The following is a 19,688-nucleotide window of genomic DNA, read 5'->3' as shown; positions in this document are numbered from 1 at the left end:
TTTCAATTATTCCTTAAATAAGTACACTGGGTGGTTGGGGGAGTTAAATTTTAAACACAGACTCCTTCCATGACTTTGTGAGCATATGTTTTTTTATGGTTGGAAAAAAATTTTATAGAAATGTAGCTTTTCAGATTTATTGGATTATTTTTATGTTAAATGATAAAGTGGCCCTCATCCCACTGTTTAGATAATGTCTGTTGATTTTCGTTTTTGAAGTAATACTTATCTGAGGTGAAAAACTAAACAGGAAAGAAAGTGCATGAAGGAACAGAATGGAAAGCACAGAAGCCTAAGAGGAAAAGGAAAGGTTCTCTCACTTCTAGTCCGTCTCCCAGTGACAACCCACTCCTAATAACACACGCACCAGCAAGGGCATACTTCTTCTAAAAAGGCAGTCCCATGCGTTTGCATTCAGTGGTGCATCTGTCATGGCTGTGAGGTGTTCTGATATATGAATGTATGACTATACCATGATTTACTCAGCACCCTATTAACGGGCTTTAGCTGATTCCTCCTTTTCTTCTCTAATTCATGGTACTGCAGTGGACATCCGGAGAAGGCAATGGCACCCCACTCCAGTACTCTTGCCTGGAAAATCCCATGGACGGAGAAGCCTGGTAGGCTGCAGTCCATGGGGTCGCGAACAGTCGGACACGACTCAGCGACTTCACTTTCACTTTTCACTTTCATGCATTGGAGGAGGAAATGGCAACCCTCTCTAGTGTTCTTGCCTGGAGAATCTCAGGGATGGGGGAGCCTGGTGCGCCGCCGTCTATGGGGTCGCACAGAGCCGGACACGACTGAAGCGACTTAGTAGCAGCGGCAGCAGCAGTGGACATCATTATAGCTCTGCAGCTACAGAGTCCCAGGGGCAGGCAGGTCCTGTTTTTGAAGTTTTTTCCCCTTTTTTTGTTTGCTACTTTGAATGGATCCATGTGTATCTCATACTCTCAATATAATAAGTACAGTCCTTTACATCTGTAGGACATCTTCTCGCCTAGCGCAGGTTCTGGTATGTAATCGATTACTTTGATTTTCAGCAAGTGGTGTAGGGTAAGTAGATATTCATATTCCCAGTCATTCTCAAAGTGCTGTCTCTGGGCAAGGAGCCTCAGAACATCAGCTCACAAGGCACTTTGTTAGAAATGCATGTTCTTGGGCCCTGCCTGAGACCTACTGACCCAGAGACTCCAGGGTGGACCCAGCAATCCACATCTTAACACGCTCTCCAGGTGACCCTGGTACTGCCCACATCTGCGTATCACCCAAGCCCATGCTCCTTCCTGAGAAGTAGGGCCAGACACAGGTTTAGGTCTAAGATCCGAGGCCTGACCTCCAGTTCTGGGGCTGCCCCTTGGGGCGGGGTCAAGCTTCCTGGGCCCTGGCTGTCCCACCTTGACAGTGAAAGAGGTCAGGTAGATGGATGGCGAGGGCCTTCCCACCTGGAATCAGACCTTCTCCCAGGCCGTGTCCCTGGACCCAGGGAGCTCTTTCTGTGGCTTCTCCTCCAGAGCATCAGGTGGGTGAGGTAACAGTTAGACGTGTCTGTGAGTATGTTGGTCCTCTCAGGAGCGTGCAGAGGGAATCGGGTGGGGGGACCCATCAGCCATTCACCACTCTTCCCATTTCAGGTGTCACCAGATGGACGATTTCGGGCCTGCCAAGAACCTCATGACCATGTGCTTCACCTACTACCACATCGGTGAGGCCCTGGCACGGCTCACGGGGAGGGCGGACCCTCACCTTCCAACACCCATCGAGTGGAGCTTTCTTTTTTACTTAGTTTTTACTTTTTGGCTGCACTGCGTAGCATGTGAGATCTTACTTCCCTGACCAGGGATCGAACCTGCAGCCCCTGCAGTGGAAGCACAGAATTTTTATCACTGGAACTCCAGGGAAGTCCCCAAGTGGGGATTTCTTAAGGCAAAGCTGCAGGGCCTCCAGAAAACAAAGGGAGCTGGTGTTAGGGTGGGGATGAGGAAGAGGGAGACTCCTAGAACAGGAGGAGAAGAAGGGTCCACAGCATGGGTCGGGAGGCTGAGGGTCTGGCTGTGAGGAAACAAGAAAGTGGACACACGGGGCAGGATGTTTCAGGGTGGATGCCAGGATGGCTGGTGTGAGGGTGTGCAGGTCTCATGTTCTGGGTGAAAGTGAACGCAGGGTCAGCTGAGGGCAAGGGTGAAGAGGAGCAGCCCGGGGCTGTGGGCTGGAGCTGTCTCTGAGCAGAGGGCAGGTTGACCTGTGCTGGCTTGTGGCCCTAGGGCCTCCCGTGCATCGCAGCTGGAGGGCTCCCCTGTTAAGCTCCTTGAGCTGCGACCACAGACACTTGTTCAGGCCTCCTCAAGGAGAGGGCTTCTGGGGGCCTGCCCAGGGGCTGGAGCTGGGTCAGGGCAGCGCTGGCGCCGTGGGTTCACTCTCGCATCCCCTTCCTCTGCGTCTCGACTCCGTCCCCTCGCCAGCTGTGCACAGCCCACCCTCTCCCCACCCCCCTGCGCTGCTGTAGCTACTGGCCTGACTCCTCCGCTTGGGGCCCTTTGACCTGAGAGAGCAACCTGGGCCTGCGGGGCTGCCTGGACCTTGGTCGGTACACGGCCTTGGGGAGGGACATTCCTCCTTTCTCCTGGCTGCCCTCCTCCACCGTCTCCCGTGCCCAACACTCTCCTGTTTCAGGCCCGGCCCGGCTGCCACTCAGCACACAGTGTGTGCTACCCTTACCTATGTGCGTGCTCGCCCGCCTCCTGGCCTCAGTGCCTCTCGGGGGCTGGGTCCCTGCCTGTGTCCTCCTCCGTCCCTGGTGGCGCCTGGCTGGCCTGGACACAGGAGGTGCCTGGGGTCCGCCCCAGAGAGTAGGGGCCAGGCCCTGCGTCTGCTTGCGGGCGTCCCTGAGCCCCCCATTTCCCGTCAGCATGTCCAGCAATGGCAGGGGAGGCGACCCCGGCCTCCATGGTTCCAGTCGGTTCTCATCCCCGCTCTCCCACCTCCAGGTAAGCCGCACCTGCTCCCCGCAGAGTCCAAGGAGAAGCCGGCTGGGAGCATCGACTCCTACCTGAAGTCAGCCAACAGCTGGTTGGCGGAAAAGAAGGACATTGCCGAGCGGCTGCTGAAGAACACGTCGGCCAAGACGGAGAACGTCAAGGGCTTCTTTGGGCTGGAGACAAAGCCCAAGGGGCCCCCAGCCAGGAGGAGCGAGTGAGTGTGCCCCATGTGCACCCCTCCCTGACCATGGGTGTGACTGGGAGGCTGCTCCCTGGCCTGGTGACCAAAGCATCTCAGCCTCCTCAGCTGTCGCTGGGGCCTTAGAGCCACTGTGGGAAGCGTGGCTGCTTCCCCGCCCTCCAGAGTTTTCCACATCTCAGTTCTAAAAGACTGGCGATTGGTAAATGTAGCATTGATTTCATGCACATGCTTTCAGAAAACCACCTAAATGTACACATGGGTTATGAGACATAATCCTGTTTAAGCAATGTTGAAGGGTTCTTTGGGAAACTGGGGGCGGGGGATTGTTTTGTCACTTCTGTGGTTTCTCTCCCCAAGGGAGGAAGAGGGCAGACCCCAGGAGAAGCCGCGGAAGACGGGTGAGTGCCTCCCTGGGCCCAGGGCTGTGGGCGCCTGGGTGGCACCACTGCAGCCCCTTGGGGCCTTAGCTCAGCCCACAGCGAACCAGCAACCCCCCAGGCAGGTCCCCACACGTCTGGGGCTCCAGCTCCCCATAGCAGGAGACACTGTCCTGCATGATTCCCCAGTTGCTCTCCGCTCCAGTCTGTAATCTCTTACGGAATTTCCATGGAAAAACCACTTCTCTGGCGACCAGCTCCTCATCCCAGGGATGTCAAGGAACATTTCCTGGGGTAGGGGAGCCATTCCTGGGACCCTCCCTGGACTGAGTCCTCAGGCTGGGACTGAGTCCTCAGGCTGGGCCTGAGCATGTCGTTAATGATGTGGGCCTCGGAGCAGGTGCCCTGGAATTTCCGCTGCATGTCTGTGTTACTCTGGGGGGACGTGGGGCCTGCCGGGAGGGCTGCTGGGGGATTTGCCCTGCTCAAGTCCCCCTCCCCATCCCACAGTGACTGTGTGCAGCCTGGAGGAGGAGAGGAAAGGAGAGAAGATCTATCTGTACACACACCTGAAGCAGCAGCCCATCTGGTAAGACCACCCTCCACCTGGGGGGCAGCAGCTGCCAGCGCCCACGTCCCCATCAGAAATGACAATAGTGAGTGTTAGCGGGGATGCGGGGAAATTACAACCTCACACACTGCTGGTGGGACTGTCCGAGGCAGCAGCCACTGTGAAAGACGACCTGGCAGTTCCTCAGAGGTTAAACAGAGTTTTATCCCATGACCCAGCAATTCTACTCCCGAGTAGATGCTCAAAAGAATTGAAAACAGGTACTCAGGCAAAAATCTGTGCACATACATTCATGATAGCACTGTTCAGAAGAGCCCAGAGGTGGGAACAACCTGATGTCTGTCCATTCAGATGCACAAAGTGTGGGCTGTTACTCAGCCACGTAAAGGAATGGGGCACCCACAGTGTGGGTGGACCTGGAAAACATTCTGCCAAATGACCAAAGCCAGACCCAAAGGACCACGCAGTGTATTTACATAAAGTGTCCAGGAGGCAAAGCCCTGGAGACCAAGCGGATTGGTGGTTGCAGGATCTGGGGGAAGCGGGGAATGAGATGATGAAAATGTCCGAGAAAGAGATAGTGGTAATGGTTGCATAAGTCCACGAATATACCAGAACCCAACCGACTGAGTTGTAGACTTTAAAAGCGTGGGTTTTCTGGTATGTGAATTATGTCCTAGTTCAGCTGTTTTACGTATATAAATACCGTACACACGCGAAGGCCATGGAGTGGGAGACCCGTGTTCAGGGGACATCCCACCTTCTGCTGTGAGCACACCCTCGTCCCTCCAAAGCCTCTCCATCCACGTGTTTTATTTTATTTACTCACAAGTCGGCAGCAGATTAGCACCTGGAACCCAAAGGGTGTCAGACGCTTCCCTCCCGTGAGGATCAGTCTCGCAGCACGAGAGCTTGGCACAACAGGACAGGGCGTGGGAGACGTGCGGCCGGCCAGAGCTGGGCTGCCGCCGTCCGGAAGCCTGCAGCCCCGGCCTGCAAGGCCAGCTCAGGTGGCAGCAGAGAGAAGAAGCCCACCAGCCCGGGGCCCACGTCCATGATTTAACTCGGGCCCCTTTGGGCTCAGCTGGGCTACTGTCTTATCTTCTGCTTCAGGGCTCGGCACACTTTTCCGTAGAGGGCTGGGTGATAAATATTTTAGGCTTTGTGGGCAAGCACTCCTCTCTGCCTCTATAGTGCCAAAGCTGCCATGGACAGGATGTAAGTGGGTGAGCGTGGCTGTGAGCCCTTAAAACTTGATTTACACAAAGACACAGGGGCCTGGGTTTGGCCCACGTGCCATAGGTTTGCAAACTCTGATCTTTGGGAAGAACGGTTCTGTCTTGTGCGACCCTATAAACGAGTCTGCTCTGTGCACATGGCCTGTCCCTGCCAGGTTCCCATTTCTGTTAAGAGATGCTGCTCTAGAAAAGCAGGTCTCCTTGAGTCCTCTGCTTCCTGTTGGGAGCCTCAGCGGGAGACCGAGAAGGGGAAGTGGCTTCGTCCTTGTCCTACAGGTGGTGGTTCCACCTTTGACCTGTTGAGTCCAGGTTATAGGTCCTGGGAGACATGCAGATGACCCCAGGACACACTGCCGAGGCCCAGGGAACCAGCTCCATTGAGGATAAAGGCACATAGGCCTTTATGGCCCATGTGGAACTAAAGTGGAGACTAAAGAGCCTCTTGATGAGGGTGAAAGAGGAGAGTGAAAACGCTAGTTTAAAACTCAACATTAAAAAGCCTAAGAATATGACATCCAGTCCCATCACTTCATCGCTAAGAAGGGGAAAAAATGGAAACAGTGACAGATTTTATTTTCTTGGGCTCCAAAATCACAGCAGATGGTGACTGCAGCCATGAAAGTAAAAGTCACTTGTTCCTCGGAAGGAAGGCTGTGACAGACCTAGACAGCACGTTAAAAAGCTGAGACATCGATTCGCTGACAAAGGTTCATATACTGGAAAAACCATCATGTATGGATGTGAGAGTTGGACCGTAAAGAAGGCTGAGCACTGAAGAATTGATGCTTTTGAACTGTGGTGTTGGAGAAGACTCTTAAGAGTCTCTCAGACTGCAAGGAGATCAAACCAGTCAATCCTAAAGAAAATCAACCCTGAATATTCATTGGAAGGACTGATGCTGAAGCTGAATCTCCAATACTTTGGCCACCTGATGTGAAGAGCCGACTCATTGGAAAAGACCCTGATGCTGGGAAAGACTGAAGGCAGAAGGAGAAGGGGTGACAGAGGATGAGATGGTTAGAAAGCATGAGTGACTCAGTGGACATGAATGTGAGCAAACTCCAGGGTATAGTCAAGGACAGAGGAGCCTGGCGTGTGCAGTCCGTGGTTGCAAAGAGTCGGACATGACTTAGCAACTAAACAAGAACATGCGCCTGAGACCCACTGTGTTCCCATCTTGTCTGTCTTGCAGGCACACGCTGAGGTTCTGGAATGCAGCTTTTTTCGATGCCGTCCACTGTGAGAGGAGAAAGCGGTCTCCCACGACCAGGTAGGAGCCAAGTCCAGGCCTGCTTTGCCTCGGGGAAGAGGACCAGGGAGAGGCTTTTTTGTCCTGTTTCTGAAGAGGAGAGCAGAAGGACGGAACGGCTGAGTCCTCACGTCTTGTGTTTCTTCCTCGAATCCTTCTGGCTCCGGTGCCCTGCAAGCTGCCTGAAGGGTCCTGGGCGCACAGCTTCCGGGTGGGGGGCCCAGCTTGCATGAGCGCTTCTCCCCCCTGGGGCTCTGGCATGACTTGGCCTGACCCTCCTCAGAAATGCGAACTCCCACTGAACGAAGCTCCCGGGGCCCCCCCGGACCCACTCTGACTGTCTCTGTAAGAACCCAGGCTCCTAAGCTGGGACCCTGGGTGCAGGATTCATGTGTGGGGAAGGCAGTCGCTACTTTCAGCTGCCTCCTCTGGGCTGCAGCTTCCCTGGGGCCCCTTTGGAGACCCCCCTTTGTAAACCATGAGCAGCGAGGAGTGTGCACTGGGGCTCAGCAAGCCAAGGTTGGTGCCTTCTGTATGCAGCAGTGGGGTGGGGAGGGGGCAGCAGCCTCCCAGGCCTGGGTCACTTTATTGGCCCCTCCAGTCATGGGACTTTGAAGTCTCCGCATCTCTTCTCGTTAATGAGATGAACCCCCTTCTTCTCTAACACTGGGGAGACCTCAGAACCTTTCTCCCGGCAGCAGAGAGGGCAGAGCCTGCTGGCTAAGACTTCAGTCCACTGGCACTTGGGGGATCTTAAGTGAAATCTTTATTTTCGGGGGAGAGTCAGTAAACCCCCATGGGGGCGGGATGGCCTGCTGTGGCTGTGTGTCCTGGGAGGCAGGGGAGCACGTGGGGAGAGAGGTCCCGGACCATTCCTTAGGATTCTAGACAGAATTCTGTGCTCTGCTGGGAGACGCAGATGCAGGAAATGCCTGTAGGCGAGGGGGATCTCGTGTTGCTTTGCTCTCCGACTCCTCGGCCAGCGCCCCCCTCCCACCCGGAACCCTGTCTCCATCTCTGTCTCTGCTGTGATAACCCTCCTTCCGCGCTTGCTCTCTTTTTCCATCCACATATCTTGCATGAGTTTGACATGTTCCTCTGTTTACCTGTTTCTGCTGCCGCTCCAGAGGGGATGCTGGAGAGGAGGAGAAAAAGAGGTGTGTGTCCACGTGCCTGTCCCTGGACAGTGCGGGGGCCCTTCCAGGGCCGCTGGGGGAGGGCACCCAGGTGCAGGTGGGACTCGCAGTTGGCGGGCCCAGCGTTGGGACAGGCTGGTGATGGTGGGGAGCTCGCCCACGATAGAGACCTCGAAATGGCCAGGAGGCAGACACAGCCCCCCAAGAACCCTGCAAGGCCTGGTGTGTGTCCCGAGAGGAGGGGACAGTGAGGTTTAGAAGGTCAGCTCTGACCGTGAGTGAGCCAGCCTCCACGGGCCACTCTGGCCCTCCGAGCAGACCCCGAAACCACACCCTCAGGGTCACTTGTCGCCCACTTGGTCATTGATCCTGGCTGGAGCTGCCAGTGCAGACAGAGGACCTGTCTCTATAGTCATGTCCAGAGGCGTGCGGGCTCTGGCAGACCCTCGCCCACTCGGACGAGTCTGAGGGTCCCAGAGAAAGGACAGCTGCCCCGTGCTCCCTGGCCACTGAGTGATGTGGGGCCTGTGCGTGTCAAGGGGCCCCTGAAGGCAGAGGTCTAGGACCGGCTGTTTCCTGCGAGCCCACAATGGGCTCTGATTTTGTTTGAACTTGATATGTGTTAGAGTTCTTCCTAAGATATTTTTAGAGTTAAAGACTTGCCTATTCAAAATATAATTTCTGATACAGTGCTTTTTTTAAATTTGGTGGAAATTTCCCAAAGCATGTTTCCTTTAATCAGTGATGTATTTTTAGTGCTTATTGTTCTATGTGAAATCTTGTCTTTTTTTTTTTTTTAATGCAGCCTTATTATGGCTTTAAAAGGAGCACTTAAGCACAGCAGCTACCTCCGTTCATAAAAAGCTCCCGAGTTCCCACAGTCTCTCTAGAGTATAGGGTGATTAACCAGCCTTCCTGGAGTAAGGCTTCCCAGCACCGTGGCCAAGGCCTGAGAGGGTCAGAGCATCATGGCCTCTGATCATGGCCATGCATCTCCCAGACCTGCCCCCCAGACACCCCGAGATTGGGGGACCAGAGTTTGGCTCTGGGTCCTTGGGCAACCTTGTGTCTCCAGCGTGATTTCTCTCTGGCAAAGTCAGCTGACAACACCATCAGCATCCTCTCTGTTCTCAGGAGCTTCCTGTTCTGTAACCTGCTTGTCACATCCAGATTCTCACTGTGGCATCTTAGACACATGACCTGCCCTCTTGTGGTATTAGACTTCCACCAGTACTGGGCGTTGGACTCAATTTTAAAGCATTGATTTGATTGTAGGCATTCCCTGATGGACCTTCTGCCTATTTCGTCAGAGATCAGATTAAATGTCCCAACTCTAATCCTCACCACAGCAAAAAAAAGTCACCTCTGCGGCTACTGTCAGGACTTCTGTGCTACACAGAGGCAAGGGAGCCACTTCCACATGGGATGGGGTTGTGCAGTGCACAACCTGTGCAACTGTACCCAGCGAGCCTGGTGGTGGTTTGGGGATTTAATGCCTGGGCATTCCTAAGGGTGTCCACCAGGGGAAAGGGGATGGGAAGGAGCGTGGAATGGGATTAGCATAGTACCTGGAAGCACCTTCCAGGTATCTTCATGGATGTTCTGCTAGCATGAGGAGACTGGAGTGACACCTCCTCCTACCTCTGATGCGCCTTGGTGTCCTGTAGTTCCCACTCAGCTGCAGCAGCACGAGTGGGCTCCCTCGGCCTGAACAGTGAAGAGGAGTCGAGAGTTGATGTTCTTGGTTCTGTTCCTCTTCCTTTGGCTTCTCCATCACCCTGACACCCCTCATACTCCCTCTTCTCTCCCTTTTATCTTTTTTCTCTCAATGCTGTTTTAATCAGACTCCTTGTCCCGAGTGTAATTCTTCAGGGGAAGTAGGCATCTACTCATTTCCCAGGTGGCCATGTGGCTGTCAAGCTTGGGAGGACGGGGGTGGGGTGGTTGAGGGCTGACTTCCCCGGGCCACTGAGAATAGCAATGCTATCTGCAAGGGAAGGGGCTGATGCCCTGAGGGATCGGGTGGACTGGGCTCTCACTCAAGGACACAGCTCCTTAGGCTCAGAAGAGCACCCTCCCTGCCTGAGCCCTGACACCACGCTCCTGCACGGAGAACACCCAGCCCGGGAGCTGCACGGGCCGTGGTCCCTCCTCGCATGGTTTCCCATCTCTACATAGAGGCTTCGCGCCATCTTCACTGTGGTCACAGGGTAGCAGTCACCGGCCCTGGGGCGGCCATGCAGGGCGGGCTTTGGCCGGGAGGAAGCCAGGAGCAGGGTGAGTGGCAGAGCTGGGCCAGCCAGGCGGGCAGCATGTGGTCAGAGGCTGCGGACCCTGCCGGAGAGCCCAAGGCCTGGAGACAGTGGGCAGGGAGCCCCAGGGCCTCCTCCTTGCTAGGTTCTTGACTCCCACTTTTGTCAGACACTGGTGGGGCCCTGGCCTCTGCAGTTGTCCCTGCCTGTAACATGAGCTGTGGCCTCCTTTGTCCTTGAACCTTAGAAAAGGTAGGGGACGGGATTCTCATCTCCTAGCAAATGTTCTAGGTGACTGCTAAGCACACACTGTCTTGGGGCCCTGGGTCTCATATCTGCCAGGACAAGGTGATGAGTGTGTGTGTCTCGCTCCCCCGCCTTTGGGTAGGCTTCTTAGAAGCAGCGCCAACAGCTCTTCGGCCCAGGAGTCCCCTCTGTGTCAGGGAAGCCAGCACCTGTAGGTCAGAGCAGGGGAGGGTCGAGCGGCGGGGACGCGGGCCTGAAGCCCCCTGCTGCCCCTCCTGTGCTTGCAGGGAGAGGTGGTGCCACATGACCCAGGAGGAGCGGGATGACAGCCTGCGGTTCAACGAGAACATCACCTTCGGGCAGCTGGGGTGAGTGCCGCCACCCCGGGGCACCCCGGGACGAGAAAGCGGGGCGGGCAGGGCCAGGTGCTGACACCGAGGTCCAGACTAGTGAGGAGGGGCCGGGAAAGATGCTCCTGGCGGGGGCTCCACTGGGGGAGCGCCACCCGTATGATGTCACACGCCCCTGACTCAGGGTTGTTACCACTGTGAGTTCCTAAATGTCTCAGAGGCACACGAGTCACTCCATTTGGCCTCCACACCGTTTCACGGTGAGCGAAGCTGGCTGGCTGAGGAGGCAATTTGGTTTTTACTTCTTTCTAATGATTCCTGGCAGGCTGCCTGCTGGGCCCCGGCTCCCTTCCCCCCAGCCTGCCCCCCGGGAGGTGGGAGGGGTGCCAGCTCACGGCATGTCCCCCCAGCACGTTCACGCACAACATGCTGGCATTCGGGCTGAACAAGAAGCTGTGCAATGACTTTCTGAAGAAGCAGGCGGTGATCGGCAACCTGGACGAGGGTGAGTGCTAGCCAGGCCGGCGGGGCTGAGGGTTCGGGAGCAAGTGGGCTGCATGTGGGATCCCCATCCCAATCAGAGAATTACCCCTACTTTACTTTGAAATGGGACATTAAATGTTCCTGCCTGCCTAAGTGCATGGGACACTTTTCCTTCCATTTGGAAACCCAGTTCTGCTAGGTAGGACTTGCTGGGGGTGGGGGGGCGGGGTGGCTCTGCCCGGTCAGTGCTTAAAGGCAGGGCCCAAGTAAAGATGTAACTTGGCACTCAGACTCTGACCTTGAAAATGGGCAGACTCTGGCCCCGAGTTGCCCTCCTTCTAAGTGACCAGCATATGGCCTGCCTTGGTTTCTTGAACCACACTGCCCTGGGAGGTTTGGGGTGAGGAGGGGCAGGGGTCCTGAGGTTGGTTTTTCTAGAATCTCTGACTTCTGTAATGAAAGGAGATATATTGCTGATGTCAACTTCCCTAATAAACAGCTGGCCTTTCTGCATCATCCCACATGATGGGGATGCCTCCTCCTCGTCCCCCAAAAAGCCTTCCACATAGACATGTATTTGGCTAGACCAGTATTGTCTAAAACTCCACCCTGCACCAAGTCAAGGAGGGCCAAGGACAGGCGGCCTCAGGAGGTGCCCTGGACAGCCTCACAGTGCTGTCACTGGCCCTGTCGCCCAGCACAGGGCAGAGCACCATCCCCCCACCACGTGGCTCCTGTGACACGTTCCTCTCCCCACACCAGGCTGCTGGGCCCTGCCGGCCTGCCCTCTGTAGCGTCATTTCTGTGGGAGGATGCAGCCTGGTTCGAAGGAGCCCACCTCCAGGCCGCAGGCACACCTGCGGAAGCTCGCCGTCACCATGCCTGTGAGAAGACCCTGCCTGCCTGAGTCTCCCTCTCCCTCAAAAGGAATAACGTTGTTCTCTCTTGCAGAGCAGTACAAGCTGCTGAGCGACCACATCGAGCAGATGGCCACCGAGTAGGCCACGGGAGGTGGCCCAAGACTCCCCCAGGAGGACTGCAGCTGGCTCTCACCCCCCCTGCATGACATCGGCAGCACCTACGCCGCCCTAGAACTAGCGGTTAGAAGAATCTGGTTGCCCATCCTCCCCACCTCCCTCTGCCTGTGTCTGCCCCCCACCTGCGTGCCAAAGTGCCCCTGGGATTACACAGCTAAAACTGAGGTGACTGTCCATACCCCCGAGTGGCAGGCCTGCAACATGGGACCGAGGGGGCACAGGAGGAAGGATGCTGGGTCCAGGGCGGGCACGTGTCCATCACAGCCTCCTGCTGAGAAGACGGGGCATGTGGGAAGGTAGGGAAGGGCAGCTGTGAGCTGGCACATGTCAGTCCCACGCCAGTGACACGGGGCAGTTGGGAGTGAGGATCTGGGCCCCTCCCCGCAGGGTGGGACTGGATTTCTCCCACAGCCAAGTACAGCGGGGGTGGCCTCTTGAGTGTCAGCCCGGGCTGGTACTGGGTCTCCTCTCCGTGTGACAGGAAGCCCCAGAGGAGAGAGACACCCTCTATTTCAGGGCAAGAGAGAGTCCGAGGCAGTGGACGGCTTTCTTGGCTGCAGAAGGCCCAGCCACAGTCAGGGGTGGGGGCGCCCGGGGTTGTCGCGGCTCCGAGTAGCTGTGTTGGACCCACGCGGCCCTCAGGTGTCTGTGTGAAGCGTCTGAGATGTTCCTGGTCAGCTGACCACTTCCTTCTGAGGCAGAGAGACTTCCACCATTCACTCCCTGGGGCCGTCTGTTCCATGATGAAGCCCAGAAAAGAGAATTTTCTTCAGCAGCTTCAAGACATCTGCCCTTTCTAAAAGCAAACAGTGCTGCTCTTTATTTTTAAAAGACAGAAAAATCTGTGTCAGTGTTACAGGCATCGTGGCCCAGGCGGCTTCTGGTGAGGACTGCGCAATTCGCAGGGTCAGGCCCTCCACCCCGGCCGCCTGGGAAGCCTGCGCCATCCGCTGCCCGAGCCCTCAGGCCGCTTTCCCGAGGACTCTGCGGACACCCCCCTCGCCGTCTCAGGTGCTGGGAACCAGGGGTCCTCCCCGCAGGTCTGTCCAGGCACAGCTGCCTAGCCCGAGGGACTGCAGTCTGGCAGCAAGCCTCCAGCATGCTGGCTGCCCTGGCCAGCCTGGCTCCAGGGCACTGGCCTTGCGAGGCCAGCGGGGCTCTGTCCTTCCTGCCCTGGCCATCCATCCCATGTTGCACTCCACCTCCTGCAGCACGACAAACATGTCCAAGACTCAGCCCTCCAGGCGGCACTTCACAGGTTCCCTAATGGGGGATGCCTCCCTGGAACGTTCCAGAGAAGAGCAAGTGTTGGTTGAGCTGAGGAATGCACGTCCTGGTGATCATAAGAGAGGCGATGGGAAACACGCAGGACCCGAGTGCATTGGTGTGAGATGTCCTGTCAGGAGACTCGGGGTGGGGGCTTGGGCTCCAGGAGCCCCGCTGTGTTCATGATGGCACACACACCCATGTGTGTGTGCGTGTGTGTCTATGCTGGCAGTCTCTCTGGCCACATCACTGAACAAAGCACAGTCATGTGGCTGGTTTGCCTGTCCTGTGTGGGGGCAGGCCACGCCGGCTGGAAACTGGCCCAGTGATTGGCTATGTCTCTCCTGAATGTAGTTCAGAGAAATAACATCCAGCTCACGAGTGTGCAGGTCCTGCTCCAATACCTGCTAGAGGTGATGCTGCCCCTCCTAAGACGTTCAACAACCCCCTGATGCTCTGTGCTGCACGCCCCCCACCCCCCATTGAAGTCAGGGCCATGCCCAGTGAGCAGCTTGTCTGAGGCCCTCGAAGGGACATCTCTCCACTGCGTGTCATAGGCTTTCTTAGTTTTTTCTTAGTGGTTAGTTGAAATGCATTAACACTTTATTCTAAGGTGCCCAAAAGACTTATCTTTGTATATATAAGATTTGTGTGGAAGTGTGATTCACTCTGATTTCTGGAGGAAGACAGTAGCTTCTGGGTCTTTCCAGGGATGCTGGGGAGTGGAGGGCTCTTTCCCCCTGGGTGGGGCGGGAGGACGCATGCAAACTGGGAAGGAAATGCAGCTTTGATTTCTCCCGGCTTTTCCAAGCACTTTCACTTCAGGATGATCCTGAGACCTTTTTTTGTTTTTCCCATATAGGTCTCTTGCAATAGCAGTTGAAGGTAGAAACAAGGGTGGCTTTGGGTCTTTTCCCCTCCCCTTCTTCATATATTAATAGATCCAGCTCCTGAGAGAGTAAATCTGACCCCAAAACTGCTGCCCGAAACGCTGAGCCCCATGAGTGGACACCACCAGAGACTGTGGGCCTCGTGGAGTGGCTGACGTCGAGGTGGCTGGGAGGCTGCTCTGCTGTCTCCTGTTGGTGACTGTCTTTCTCTGAGCATGTCACCTCAGGGTGTCTGGCCAGTATCACCCGGAGGAGGCACAGCGTCCCTAGCAGAAGCCAGCCGCTTGCCTCGCTGACACTTCCTCTCTGTGACGTGATCTTCCTTTTGAGGCCTGGCCAGAGCAGACAGACCCAGGCAGGCGCTCAGAGGTGCCAGCGTGTGAAGTCTCACCCAACACATGCCCAGGAGGCTCTGCAGAAAGTGCTCTGCTGGCCCTTCCTGTAAACTCAGGAACTTCCTGTAAACTTAGACTCAGGGCAGGAAGCATCTGGGTCGTATCCACAAGGAGAGTTTCCCATCCCAGCAGGTTCAGGGTCCCAAGCCGGAGCTTCAAAGCCCTGCGTTAGCAATGACATGGCGGGTCTCCTGCTGTCTGCCCTTCAGGGCTCTGTGAATGTAATGAGCCCAAACAGCTGATTCTCCCAAGTAAAAAGTACCCTGCTTTGCAAACAGGATTCTGTTGAGATGTGGCTTTGTGTGTCTTCATCCTTTGTTAGAGTTCTAGCAATATTGATAGGTGTTTAAGAGGGGCGTGCTAACGTTCAGATTGTATCTGCTGTGTGTGCATGTTCAACCAAAGGCAGGAGAATCAAGTTCTGATACTGTAAGTTATTTGTACAGTGAAATGGAGTAGACCGTGATTTTCCTATTGCCAAAAAACAAAACCAACCAGGCTGAGGAGCTCTTAATCTACCAAAAGGAGGACTAGAAAGAGAGTTCAATTTCTGAGATTTGTGCTCCAGTGAAACCTGGGAGGGTCAAGGTCACAGGTGAGCCCATGCTGGGTCAAGGATGGAGCCCCAAGGATGGAGTTCGAGATGCTGCCTGACCTCTTTCCTCCTTCCCGGAGCCCATACTCACCTCTCCCTCCCCAGTTAGATGGTGACTTCCACTGCCGTGGAGAGAAGGTGGCAGCCTTGAGGTGTGTTTTTCTGCGGGCTGTTTTAAGTGGGTTAATTTATCACCCAGAGCACTGTATCCCAGCCTCCTGATGTGAGAAAAAGGTGTGTTCACACCACAAAGGAGTCTGTCAGGGGTTTTGTCAAACCCAGGTGACCACAACCGGAAGTCAGGGCCGCAGCTTTGAGCCTGACCTTCCTGGGTGTCACTGCTCCCTGAATAGTTGGCTTTTCAGTTAGGGAGGATCCGGCAGGCCCGTGTGTGTGGTCAGATAAGCTGTGTGGCCAAACTACCTACAACTTGAGACAACTGGGCAGCCAAGGGGCGGAGTCATTTGCCAGAGGAGTGGGGAGATTGGGAAGGAAGGGGAAGGGCCCTGCTGCAGCCTCGGGGGAGGCTGGTCACCCCACTGGCCACGCACTTTTTTAGCCACGGACAGAGCTACGGGTTTGCGGGTCCACAACCCCTTGGCCCCAGGGTTCTTGTTCCCCCACCCACAGCCTTTTAGTTTCCTTGAGCCGCTGCTCCTACCACTCAGAGGTCTCACCTGTCTTCCTGTAAATCGTTTATTCCTTTTTATGACTCTGGAGGGTGAGATCTGCTTGACAAGCTTTTGACTCTCCCCTCTCCCCGCCCCCCTGCAGAGGAATGGTGTTGGCGACAGCTCCCATAATTGGCTGGTGTGCGACACTCAGACCCGGGCTGGAGCCGGGCCTTACTCAAGCCACATGCCGTAGTACCTCCCTGTGGCCGTGTGGCTGGGAGTAGGGCTGTGAGGGTTATCCAGATAGCAGATGGGGGGGAGCATTTCCAGATGGTTCCCATCCAGGGGTACCCATCCAGGAGCGTCAAGATGCTCCTTATGGCTCCCCGGGCCTGTTCTGCCGCTGTCTCCCTGCTGTCCTTCCCCAAGCAAGCGCCTCAGACACCGTCTGCCTTGTCCCTAGGTGGCCTGGCTCCGGCCTGTGTCCCCAAGTCGGCTGGTCAGTCTGAGCTTGAGACGAGCAGAGAGCTGGGGAGGGGACCCTCCCTCTGGCTGTGTCTCCAGGATTCAAGGGGCCCCACTCCTGCTGTAGAGTTCTCAGTCAGAGCAGTCTGGGTCTGCTGTGTTCCCATCGCTTCTTGCAGGACCTCTGTGCAGGCAGGGTGACCTGCATCCTGGCCTGGCCTTCAGGGTCAGACCAGGGCGCTGTCTCCCACCGCCCTCCTGAGTGGTGTGCTGAGCTCGGAGGAGGGCTCCTGCTGGTGATGCCCCTTGGAGCCTTAGGGGGGCTACATCTGTCCTCTCCTTGGTCCAGGATGATACGCTTGTGGAAACAAAAGAGAAGTGCTCAGCGGGCTTTGTTCCAACGCACGGGCCCACATGAGGGCCCTGGTCTGTCCCTGTGCTGGAGGCTTGGAGTCCCATGGACACCTTGAGAAGGACAGGCCAACCAAAGGAGATGGTCACACTCAGACGGCAGGCCCTTCCCCTTAAAGTGTGAGAGAGCTGCGTGGCCCTCACCGTGGCCTCTGGGGCTGCAGCAGGGTCTCCCATGTGCTTTCCCTGTTTCTCTCTCACCCGTTGGTCTTGGACTCGAACATCCCATTGGCCACTTCCACACATCGCCCTTAGTGACCCAGAAATCAGGGTCAGTGATTCGAGTGTGTTATGTGTACGGTTTTGCAGTCTTATATCTCATGAGGTTGTGTTCTACAAACTATGTTTTCAGGTGGAGAAAGTTTCAAGACTGAGCTCTCAAAACAGTGCTAAAAATCAAAGCTGTTTCCTGTGAAGAAAAAAAAGTCCATATATTGCACCTCAGATTGTCAGAAGGTGGAAACTGAAATAAATTATCTCTAAAAAGGAAGTCAGTCTGTTGATGTTGAATTTTTGTTCTCACATACCCATGAGCACCTTTTAAAATGGAATTTGCAATGTTCTCACTGACAGCAGTGGCTTTTCAGAAGAAAACACTATTTTCTGGGGTCAAATAGTCGTTCTCCCCACTTAGCGAGCAGCTGAGTATTACGTAGATATGTGTATGTCTCATGGGAAAACTAATGGGCAGAAGCATGTCCACTGTGTTGCCGCTGGGCGTGTGTTAGTGAATAGAGGAGCCTCGGCCCTGGGATGCCTCCACCCCCTTCCAGCTGGCATCCTGGTCTTGCCTTTGAGCCGCAGCTGCCTCACTATTTCCCTCTGGGGGCCGAAGGGCTATGGGTACTGCTCCTGCCTGACAGCAACAGGACACTTTTGTCAGCCCTTACGGCTTGGTTCAACAGGCATGTTTTGTGAAATGGTCACCTTTCTCTCCTTCTGATTCTAACAGAACCTGAAAGCTATGCTCCTTCTGCCCTTGCTCACCCCTCCTCCCACCTCCTGGGCCCAAAGGAGGGAAGCTAGGAATTTTGTTCTCATAGGAGAGAGCCCATGAAGCTTGGCCAATGCCCAACTCTGGAATTAGGAACGATTGGTCTTTTCCGGGCATGCTGGAGCCAGAAGGGGAGGGGAGAGGCCCCTTATGCCATCAACTTACCTTTAATGAGCTCATACTATGTGCCAGGTACCACCAGGCTCCAAGACCACAAGATGAACAAGCAAAGTCATTTTCCTTCAGGAACTCTCAGTGGGGTTGAGACAGCTGAGGTTAAAAAAGGTACATTTGTGTGTGTGGGTGTCTGTGTGTGTATGTGCACACACAGATTGAGTATAAAAGTATGAGATAGTATTTTACACATATAGTGTAAAATGTGATATTATATACAATTGATATTTTATAAATTATGTAATATAGGAAATACAGAATGTTTTGGTTATTTTTGGAGTGAGTGTCCTTCCTGGTAGAATCAAGGTGGGCTTCCCCAAGGAGGTATCTTGGAACTGGATTTTGGGTAATAAAAGTCACTGTAGTGAGGATGTTAATCCTGTGGTGATCATATGAGGAGAATTTTAGTTTTTTTTTAATTAAACTTTAATTGAAACACAGTTAATTTACAATGTGTTTCAGGCATATAGCAAGGTAAATCAGTTTTATATATATGTGTATAAAATAAGTTCATCTGTATCATATTTTAGATCCCACATATGTGCTATCATATGATATTTGTCTTTGACTTCACTTCACTTGGTATGATAACCTCTAGTTCCATGTATATTGCCGTATAAATGGCATTATTTCATTTCTTGTTATGGCTGAATAATATCCCACTGTGTAAAAGGTGATGATATATAAAACAATCGATGATGTGTGTACCACATCTTTCTCCAGTTCTCTGTCGATGGACATTTAGAGTGCTTCTTCGTCTTGACTATTGTAATGAACAGTCCTGCTAGGAACAGGGATGCATGTATCTTCTGTTGTTTTTTTTTTTTTTTTGGTGATGCTGGGTCTTAGTTGCTGTGTGCAGCCTTTCTCTAGTTGCAGTGAGGGGGGCTACTCTTAATTGCAATGTGTGGGCTTCTTACTGCAGGGGCTTCTCCTGTTGTGGAGCGTGGGCCCCAGAGCGTCAGCTCCGTAGTTGTGGAGCACAGGCTTAGTTGCTCCGTGGCATCTGGAATATTCCCAGACCAGGAATTGAATCCATGTCCCTTGCATTGGCAGGTGGATTCTTAACCACTACCACCAGGGGGTCCCCGCATATATCTTTCTGAATTATAGTTTTGTTTGGGTGTATGCCCAGGAGTGGGATTGTGGGATCTTATGGTAGCTCTACTTCTAGTTTTTTGAGGCACTCCATACTGTTTTCCACAGTGGGTGCACCAGCTTACATTCCCACCAACAGTGTAGGAGGATTCCCTTTTCTCCACACCCATAAGGAAGGTTTATTTTTCCCACTTTGCTGACGAGGCGCTTGTGGTACCCATGCGGGGAATCGAATCAGCAGCCAGCCGGCCCCAGAGCCAAGCGTCTCTCCTGAGAGGCTGCAGGACTTCCTCTCCCCAGTAGAGGTCTCCAGGAGGCAGTGGGAGGTGTGCTGAGCCCGGAGTGACCCAGCACTTGGATGCCCCCCACACTGTGAGGGATCTTCTCCTCAAATGTGCACACCCAGAGGGCTCTGGCAGTTAGCCGGCCAAGTCTGTGGACCCCCACCCTCCCTTCACTTCGGTGATGTGTCCCTGGTCCCAGGGTTACACACCCCACAGCCCCCCTCCCTCCCTTTGTCTTTAAAAACCCTCCCCTGAAAGCTGTGGGGAGTTCAGGCCTTTTGAGCACCACCTGCCGAGGACTCTTTGCTTGGCACCTGCAATAAGCACTTCACTTTCCTTCACCCCAACCTGGTGTCAGTAAAGTGACTTTACCACACACAGGC

At 54.5% G+C, this 19,688-nt stretch overlaps 1 protein-coding gene across 8 annotated transcripts in view; it reads left to right on the top strand.

Moving 5' to 3' along the window:
• KIAA0513 (KIAA0513 ortholog) overlaps positions 1 to 17,245 on the top strand; it is a 59,785-nt gene extending 42,540 nt beyond the window's left edge. For 7 of the 8 annotated variants that reach the window (XM_043437876.1, XM_043437875.1, XM_043437873.1 and 4 more), the window contains 9 exons: positions 1,635 to 1,705; positions 2,988 to 3,192; positions 3,538 to 3,578; positions 4,068 to 4,146; positions 6,559 to 6,636; positions 7,743 to 7,772; positions 10,537 to 10,617; positions 11,010 to 11,104; positions 12,034 to 17,245. In XM_043437876.1, coding sequence (XP_043293811.1) covers positions 1,635 to 1,705; positions 2,988 to 3,192; positions 3,538 to 3,578; positions 4,068 to 4,146; positions 6,559 to 6,636; positions 7,743 to 7,772; positions 10,537 to 10,617; positions 11,010 to 11,104; positions 12,034 to 12,083 — 730 coding nt within the window. In that variant the 3' untranslated portion in view covers positions 12,084 to 17,245. The remainder of the gene's footprint in view (positions 1 to 1,634; positions 1,706 to 2,987; positions 3,193 to 3,537; positions 3,579 to 4,067; positions 4,147 to 6,558; positions 6,637 to 7,742; positions 7,773 to 10,536; positions 10,618 to 11,009; positions 11,105 to 12,033) is intronic. The other variant, XM_043437880.1, reaches the window with a different exon arrangement.
• Positions 17,246 to 19,688: the final 2,443 nt, after the last annotated feature.

This window comes from Cervus canadensis, chromosome 18, assembly GCF_019320065.1.
Source record: "Cervus canadensis isolate Bull #8, Minnesota chromosome 18, ASM1932006v1, whole genome shotgun sequence".
NCBI lineage: Eukaryota > Metazoa > Chordata > Mammalia > Artiodactyla > Cervidae > Cervus > Cervus canadensis.
Note: the sequence above shows the minus strand (reverse complement) of the source record. Positions and strands in the feature narration are given on the sequence as shown.